The 10039-nt window shown below is 39.1% G+C and overlaps 1 protein-coding gene across 1 annotated transcript in view; it reads left to right on the forward strand.

The window, feature by feature from the left end:
- Positions 1-9828, forward strand: part of MAL (mal, T cell differentiation protein (MAL blood group)) — a 52019-nt gene extending 42191 nt beyond the window's left edge. The window contains exon 4 of the mRNA XM_073672536.1: positions 7173-9828. Coding sequence (XP_073528637.1) covers positions 7173-7250 — 78 coding nt within the window. The 3' untranslated portion in view covers positions 7251-9828. The remainder of the gene's footprint in view (positions 1-7172) is intronic.
- Positions 9829-10039: the final 211 nt, after the last annotated feature.

Genomic DNA, 10039 nt, shown 5'->3' on the forward strand with positions numbered 1-10039 from the left:
AATAGAGCACCAGACCCACCATCAGTACATGAATACAGCACTAAAGCCACCATCAGTACATGAATAACTCACCAGTATCAACATCAGTATATTGATACAACACCTAGCTTAATACATCAATCAATTGCAATGTCAGGTCATCCCCCACAATAAACATTGGAATCACAAGAACCTACAACTCCTAGTTTGCATGTATGTATGTAACAATCGTAAGGAGATACTAGAAGTTGTTGTTACCAATCCACCTCAGACTATGGACCATTCAGAAACCACAGTGCTGATTAAAAGCAGGCAGCATCACAAATAAACATTTACTTCCAGTAACCTCACATGTAACATCTTCTGATTGGAGTCATTCTCATCCCTTTCACATCCATCTTGCCCAGACATCAGGATGACCATGGACATCCACAGCTCGACTCTGCAGACTTCCATATTCTCTGGAATTTCTGCTGCACATCCCAACATGAGGCTCTTAAAAATAACAGTGTCTTTATGAAGCTCCAAAATAAAAATATCTGCCCATGCTGTACCCCTGAATAATAATTTCCCCTCACTGTGCTCCCTGCACAAAATATGACTCCAACACTGTCCTTTTAATGGTACCTTCCCTCCACATTGTACTTTCCTATAAAATATTACCTTTAAACCATCCACCCTTATGAACTAAAATCACCACACTGTCAGCTCTTTATGATCTATAAGACACCATCATCCTTTATGATTTTTGGCTGCCACCTCTAAAATCACCACAACGTTCGTCCTTATGAACAATAACCTCCACATCATCCCTTTTTATGAACTATGCTTCTAATAATATTAATACTCCTGTGCTTCCCTATAATAATAATAATGATCCCCCATTGAGCCTCCTTATAACGATGACCATCACAGCCACCCATACACAGTATTATTGCCACCACAGCCAGTAATTCTAAGTATGATACCCCCAACAACTCCACACACCGTAAGATGGACCCCAAAGCTCCCCAACACACAGTATGATGGCCCCACAGCTCCTTATACACAGTATGATAAACTTCACACCTCCTTATATACAGTATGATGGACGCCATCTCTCATATACAGTAGGATGGGTTCTACAGCTCCTTATATTCAGTATGATGGCTCCAACAGCTCCTTAATATATGGTATGATGGCCCCTAAGGCTCCTTTAAATACAGTATGATGGCCACAGCTCCCTATACACAGTATAATGTCCCCACAGCTCCCTATATACAGTAAGATGTCCCCAAAAGCTCCCTTTATAAAGTATTATTTCCCCACAGCTCTCCATATACAGTATGATGGTCCCCACAGCTCACTATATACAGTAGGTTGGCCCAACAACTCCCTAAATACAGTATGATGTCCCCAAAGCTCCCTATATACAGTTTGATGTTCCCACAGATCCCTATATACAGTATTAAGGCCCCCAGAACTCCGTTATATATAGTATGATGTCCTCACAGTTCCATTTATACAATTAGATGCCCCCGCTGCTTCGCACCTTGTTTAGAGCATTTTATGATTATATCTTGGCATTTGCCTACTTGCTTCAAAGGGTTACAAGTTTTATGGTTTTAACATTTTAAGAATGTTTTTACAAAACAAGGATGAGGTGACAATAACATTTACAACCAGGTGTTAAATAGAAGCTTTAAAGACACTGTAGAGTCAGATATCCAGCTGCCAATGCTCACTTGTCTGCTTGCTTTAGTTTAGATAAAACACTGTTTTATCAGAAGGAGGATATCACTGAGAAGACTAGCTAAACTTCAGGAATGTAGTTCTTACTATTCATGAGATATGCTTATATCCATCCCCACCACTGATTGGCAACTTTCTGCTTATGCACAGTGTACACAGAAATCTGTCAATCAATGGGATGGGCAGAAATAGATGAAGCTCACAACTGAGAAGACTAGCATAGCATCATAGATGCAGCACATAAAACAATGATTTTATCAAAAACAACACCAAGAAGCCCAGTAAGAGGCACATTGCTGAAATTAGCATGTTAAGACTGCCAAAGTACATTCACACAGGTAACGTACAAACCAGGGTAGACAAATACCTGAATCTGACAGGTCCCTGTTCAGACTAGGAAAAGCCCTTCTCTGACCCTGGTCTGTCCCTGCCTGGCGGTGGAGGTTGGCACCCTAAGATAATGCAATGGTGTCCCCACTCGATGGTGGCTTACCCTGAATGTCCTTAGCAGCTCCTAGGGTCGCTAGACTAGAAGTTCCCTAAGGAGTAAAGGAATCACTCACAAATTAACTGTAACCAACACAAACTACAGCAAAGTGAGTGAATCCAACAAAGTCTATTACCAGCAGGAAACACCAGTAGGGGAAGGTATTTAAAGCTGCACCCGAAAGGTAACAGGACAAACAAACAGAGAAAATGAAAAATACCTGTTAACCAAAACCGACAGAAACAAAGATAATACAACTAAAACTCCCCAAGAAAAGGTGTATCTGTTATGGCTCAGCGGAAATGCCAACCATAGAATCAAGGGTTCGAATCCAGAACCATGACACAGGGTCTCTGCCCCTGCATTACACTGCTCTCAGATGTAGCACAAAAAACAGGTTACAGATTCTTTTTAAAACTTTTATTTGTAATATATTTTATTAGAGAAATCTGCTTATTTTTCCTCCAGGACTGAACATTCACTTTCAATTCATTGATAAAATTTGTTTCTGTGAATACAGATTTTCAGATCATTGAAGAATAAAATTACATTTACTACTTATAAAATTCTACATAGAGGGGAGGGAGGAGGAGGGAACTAAAGGGATACAGAAGCAGAAGCAAATACAGTCCTGCTCATCATTATAGGCACCCATGAAGTTTAAGTACATAATGTAGAGTATCTCCTGAAAAAAATGAATCAAGTGAAGCATTTTTTTGTATAGAGCACTTGTGTTAAATACAAAAGAGCAAATGATATACAATAATTTAAAACAAACAACAATGGGACGGAAAAATAGAAAAACCTAAAGCTTGCTGTGCACTGGTATTGGAAACACATTTTGACTGGCCTGTGGTAAATCACAAAAGAGATTCTCCTGTGATTAATTGTCAGTGCCCATGTGACATGAAATAGTCAATGAATGATGACTTCACTGTTTTAAAAAGCCACATGGTAGGCCCTGTTCCTTTGTCACAATGATGAAGACAAAGGAGCTGTCTGAGGACATCAGAACTGCTAGTATTAGCAAACACAAGACATCCAAAGGATATAAGGCCATCTCCAAAGACCAAATCCCAGTTTCAACAGTGCTCAATGTTATTAAGAAGTTTGCCAAGCATGGAACTGTCAAGAACCTCCCTGGATGTGGGGAAAGAGGAAAATTGACTAGAGATGTCTTCGAAGGTTGGTGCGAATGGTGGAAAAAACACCACATCAAGCATACAAAGACCTGAAGGCCAACCTGGAACAGTCTGGGGTCACGGTTACAACAAGTACCATATACCACACTAAACCAAGCAGAGCTTTATGGGTGAAGGCCAAGGAAGAAACCATTTTTGAAAAAAAGACATAAAAAGGAATGACTGATCTTTGCCAAAGAGTACCTTGACAAACCACAATCCTTTTGGGAAAATGTCCTGTGGATAGATGAAACAAGAATAGAGCTTTTTGGCAATGCAAAGCAACAGTTTGTTTACAGACGGTGCAATGAAGCTTATAAGGAAAAGAACAGCTTGCCAACAGTTAAGCATGTTGGAGGATCCATAATCCTGTGGGTTTGCTTGGCTGCACCTGGTACTGGAGGCCTTGGCCACATTAACAGGAATCATGAAATCAGATAATTATCAAGAGATTTTAGAGAGAAATGTCCTACCCAGTGTAAGAAAAGTTGGTTTGAATCGAAGATCATGGGTCCTCCAGCAAGACAATGACCCAAAGCACATATTCAAAAGTACACAGGAATGGTAGAAAAAGAAAAAATGGACTGTTTTAAAATGGCCAGCAATGAGTCCTGACCTCAACCCGATTGAAATTCTTTGGGGTGAGCTGAAATCTGTCATTGGGAAAAAGGACCCTGCAAACATTTAAGAGCTTGAACAAACTGAAAAGGAAGAGTGGGAGAAAATTCCAGCTGAGAAGTGCAAGAAGCTTATAGATGGCTCCAAGAAACGTTTGGAGGTTGTAATAAATGCCAAAGGGCGTGCAACCAAGTATTAATTAGGGGTGCCTTTATTGCTGCACATGCTGTTCTGTTTGTTCTTTGAAATTGCAACATGGAAGTTAAAAAACAATATTTTATTGTTGTATTACTTTGCACCACTAATTAAATCCTGAGGATATAACTTTGTTACATTTCCATTTATTTCTGAAGATCTTGTACAGTCAATGAAAAAAATCAAGGGTGCCAATAATGGTGACCAGCACTGTATGTTCGCCTGGCATGACACTTTAAAGGAAATCTGTCATCAGATTTCCCCATTCTAAATTTTGTGATTTAAAGAGCTTTCTGACTGTCTTTGTTTCACTCCTGAAACATGATACAGTTATATGAAAAAGTTTGGGCACCCCTATTAATCTTAAGCTTAATGTTTGATAAAAATTGGTGTTTTTGCAACAGCTATTTCAGTTTGATATATGTAATAACTGTTGGACACAGTAATGTTTCTGCCTTGAAATGAGGTTTATTGTACTAACAGAAAATGTGCAATCTGCATTCAAACAAAATTTGACAGGTGCATTAGTATGGGCACCCTTATCATTTTCTTGTTTTAAATACTCCTACCTACTTTTTACTGACTTACTAAAGCACTTTTTTTGGTTTTGTAACCTCATTGAGCTTTGAACTTCATAGCTAGGTGTATGCAATCATGAGAAAAGCTACTTAAAGTGGCCACTTGCAAGTTGTTCTCCTGTTTGAATCTCCTCTGAAGAGTGGCATCATGGGCTCCTCAAAACAACTGTCAAATGATCTGAAAACAAAGATTATGCCACATAGTTGTTCAGGGGAAGGATACAAAAAGCTGTCTCAGAGATTTAACTTGTCAGTTTCCACTGTGAGGAACATAGTAAGGAAATGGAAGAAAACAGGGACAGTTCTTGTTAAGGCCAGAAGTGGCAGGCCAAGAAAAACATCAGAAAGGCAGAGAAGAAGAATGGTGAGATCAGTCAAGGACAATCCTCAGACCACCTCCAGAGAGCTGCAGCATCAACTTGCTGCAGATGGTGTCACTGTGCATCGGTCAACTATACAACGCACTTTGCACAAGGAGAAGCTGTATGGGAGAGTGATGGGTAATAAGCCATTTCTGCAAACACGCCACAGAGTTGGCTGAGGTATGCAAAAGCACATTTGGAGAAGCCAATTTCTTTTTGGAAGAAGGTCCTGTGGACTGATGAAACCAAGATTGAGTTGTTTGGTCATACAAAAAGGAGTTATGCATGGCGGCAAAAAAACACAGCATTCCAAGAAAAACACTTGCTACCCACAGTAAAATTTGGTGGAGGTTCCATCATGCTTTGGGGCTGTGTGGCCAATGCCGGCACCGGGAATCTTGTTAAAGTTGAGGGACGCATGGATTCCACTCAGTATCAGCAGATTCTTGACAATAATATTCAAGAATCAGTGATAAAGTTGAAGTTACGAAGAGGATGGATCTTTCAGCAAGACAATGATCCAAAACACCGCTCCAAATCTACTCAGGCATTCATGCAGAGGAACAATTACAATGTTCTGGAATGGCCATCCCAGTCCCCAGACCTGAATATCATTGAACATCTGTGGGATCATTTGAAGATGGCTGTTCATGCTCGGCGACCATCAAACTTAACTGAACTGGAATTGTTTTGTAAAGAGGAATGGTCAAAAATACCTTCATCCAGGATCCAGGAACTCATTAAAAGCTACAGGAAGCGACTATAGGCTGTTATTTTTGCAAAAGGAGGATCTACTAAATATTAATGTCACTTTTCTGGTGAGGTGCCCATACTTATGCACCTGTCAAATTTTGTTTGAATGCAGATTGCACATTTTCTGTTAGTACAATAAACCTCATTTCAAGGCAGAAACATTACTGTGTCCAACAGTTATTACATATATCAAACTGAAATAGCTGTTGCAAAAATACCAATTTTTATAAAACATTAAGCTTAAGATTAATAGGGGTGCCCAAATTTTTTCATGTAACTGTATATCCTATACAAGTGACTTATCACTTGTCTCACTGCAAATGCAAAACAGCACAGGGTTGTGCAATGGGAGACCACAAGTTTGACAGTCTACATCCTTTTCCTCTGATTGATGTGGATAACATCCCCTATGGCACCTACACCAACCTGTCTCATGCTGTCACAATCTATATGCAGACCTGACCAGAGTGAAATGTGCATGGAAAAGGCTTTAGCTCAATGGTGATAATGTGAGGCAGCTTTTTGTGGACGTCGTAGCATATGCCATGTACTTCAACCAGTGGTAAAGGGGTTGGATTATCAGGTTCATAGGAGGGTGGTCCAGTCTACCCCATCAAATCACCCTATCAGGTTCCCTTTAGAGATTTTCCACTAATTCATTGACTCATAGTGAAACTAGAAATAATCATTGAGTATATTGAGGAGGATTATATGTAGAATTAGCAACTTGTGCTACTGTCTTGAACTTATTGGGTGCACACAACGAAGGGTTCCTGAAGCTTTGGCATCATCAAACCTAAGTGATTTCCTATTTTTTAGGGATTTTATTTGCATTGCACTACTGTATTGTTTTATTGTAACTTATAAATTAATTAAGCATAAGTTTTCTTATATAATGTTTCTGTCTTCTCAATTAAAACAGCTATGTGACACAATCTATGACTACATTGTAAAGCAGCTGGTTGACCCTGAACTTATTACTGAATAAACATGCATTGGATTTCTTCTAGTCAATAATGCAAATAAAAGGGCATCAATGTGTGAAACAATGAAAACAGATCTCCAAACTCTAGTAATATATTAGTAATACCTGTACAATTTTCCGCTTCTGACATGTCAAAACTTTGGAACTTTTGGAGATAAAAAAGGTAGCATTTTGGCTAATAGGGATGTGAGCCATTGGCACTCGATGGAATGTTTCCCTTCACCTCCACTATATATTCTACACATTGCAGAACAGATCTGTCATTTATTGAATTCTCAAATTGCATTTTCATCTATTTTGCAGGTGTTTGCCTTTCTTGTCACTTTGATTTATGTGATCCATGCGGTGGCCTCACTAATAAGATGGAAGAGATCGCCTTAAATCAAACACTGATTTTCAAAGACCAAAAGTGCTAAGAAATAACTACAGTGTATACAATGTTTGTATATGTTATTTGTAAACTGTAGATGAACAACAGCCTCTGACAATTGCTGATAGCATGTACCATGTATATATGTACCATAAATGAGATTATGTAGGGCTTCTCTCCTGAAACCTACTGTGCCATGTGTCATATCACAGTAAGAAAAGATGTTATGTTTATCCAATACTTTTAGTGTGATGCATTATATTGTACATGTATAATTGCATACTTTTCCTCATGAATCAGGTTCCAAGGGGAAAGGTAAGGGGATTTCCAAAGTAAAGGGGTTCTATGGTGGATAAAAAGTTATTTTTTTAAAAATGCTCAGACTAGAACAAACGAAGTAATAATCACTCTCAACAATCCACTGCAGCTCTTATTTCATCTGTTACATAGTCGCCGATGGTCTTTTCTTCCTGGTGTCATCTGGATATACCAGAAAGGGCCAGAAATGCTTTCCCAGCCAATTACTAGATGAGGCAGGTCACTGATGTGGCTAGTGATTTTGTGAATGGGCATTTACAGCCATTTCTGGTGTGTCAAGGGTGGATCGAAGAAGTACTAGTCAGAAGAACAGGAGTGCTCAGTTTTGCTCGTTTTATGTTTTAACTAGTCTTTGCCCTTTCAAAATAATTTTCATCTGCTAGACAACCAAATTAATGCATTTTTCTCAGCTCTCAGAACTTGAATCCTCTTTTGTATTATTGTTAAATGTTCATTAAAGTTATTATGTTTAACCCTCATCAATATTAAAAATGAATCCACTGAAATACATATAAACAACAATAGTCTCCCCTTAGGTCTGATTAATAATCAGCTGAAGCTTAGTTTTTGTAAGTCTTTCTATTTGGCAAGGCCATTTTTTTTTGAGGTTTGGGTTGCAGGACCATTTTCCCTCCATCCGAGAAAGATGGTCTGATTATGCTAATCAGACTCTGATCAGTGTGATCAGAGTGTGATCAGAGCGCGATCCAATTTTCTCGGAGGCGAGTGAAAAATAAAAAAAAAGTTTCTCCAACTTCTCCATTATGTTAGTCCGTGAAAATTAGACCACACACTGATGTCATCCGAATACAGTCCGATTTTTTTCCACGGAACCATATACTTGAATGTGCGAGTGCCATCTGATTCTTGGCAGCAAATCGTGCATGCTACGATTTTTTTCCTCGGACCACTTGGTCTGAGGAAAAAATTTAACATGTGCACAGCCCCATAGAATAACATGGGTATGAGTGAGTGCTATCCGTTAAAAGTACAGATAGCGCTTGTCCCATTCAAACAGTCATCTGCATGAGCCCTTACAATAATACCACTATAAAGGATCTGGAGTTAAACACTGCACTGAATTTCACGGTTGTTTGACTTCAATATTACCGCTAATGCTATTTCTGTTACTACTACTATTACTGCTACTACTATACATTACTTTACGCAGTACGTTTAATTTGAACATCAAAATTGCCACAAATATTTTTGCATGGCAGTCACACATTGATCATCTGAAAACAATGTATATGTATGGTGTGACGTGATATTTTCCTAATGCAACTTCTTTACTGTGCCCTGGCAACATGTATGAACAGATATAAATACAATGTGTGCAAAAAATGAGCAACTTACTAAGGTATAGGACAGGATTAGTGATCAGCGAGCGTGCTTGATTAACCCTTAAATCGAGCACGCTCGGGTGCTCGCCCAGTATTTTCGGCGTGCTCGGCATCTATGTTTGAGCCGCCGCGGCTGCATGTGTCACGGCTGTTAGACAGCTGCGACACATGCAGGGATTGCCTAACAAACAGGCAATCCCTGCATGTGTCACAGCTGTCTAACAGCCGTAACACATGCAACTGCGTTGGCTCAAACATAGATGACAAGCACGCCGAAAATACTCGGCGAGCACCCGAGTGTGCTCGATTAAAGAGCTAATTGAGCACCCTCGCTCATCACTAGACAGGATGCTTTAAAGGAATTTGCCCTTAGTAGTGAAATGTCATCATGTCATGAAATTGGGTTTTTGTGTTGCAGAAGAGGTGTTCTAGTAACCAAACACACAATTCATAGTACTTTGGTGTATTTATTTGCTATTCCACCAAACATATCTAGAGTAAAACCCTTTAATTGAACAGTAACTAAAGGGGTTGGCCACTTTTTCTTTATATTAACATATTGATTGCACATTGAAAAGCAGTTTTTCAATTGGAGGAGACTAATGCATAGGTTGGTCACATGATCCTCCATCAGCAGCCATTTTGAACCAACGAGCTGTGCAGTTTGTAAGGAAGGCTGTACAAGTGAAGGAGGAGAACATGTCATACCTACTGTATATAATAGTAAGTAAATCATGTCCCCAACACACTTGTTAAAATAATGATAAAGTGAACAGCGCAATTGCATCAAGTGTCGGTCATTAGATAAGCTGAATGTACAGCATAGCACTTGTTTCACCTTTGTAGTACTTTCAATCGTTTTTTTTATTAACTTGCTATGTTTTTCTCTCTAATATAACATATTTTCAATAAATGCTTTTTAACTAAACAGTTCCATTTGTGCAATTTGTAATTGTAAATGACTAACCAGCATTGTCATGGTCATATTGGCGTTATAAAGCTGAACAATGTTTTCAGGTGAGGGTCAAGTAGAAGTAAGTGGCCAATGCACAATGGGGTTAATCAGAGTATCAATCCAGAAAACCACATCAGGGTAGTGTCACGAGAAGCATAGGAGACAGGAGATTCAATTAGGCCAT

Source organism: Phyllobates terribilis, unplaced genomic scaffold (assembly GCF_046119375.1).
Source record: "Phyllobates terribilis strain yellow unplaced genomic scaffold, ASM4611937v1 Scaffold_3__8_contigs__length_932513732, whole genome shotgun sequence".
NCBI classification, from domain to species: Eukaryota; Metazoa; Chordata; class Amphibia; order Anura; family Dendrobatidae; genus Phyllobates; species Phyllobates terribilis.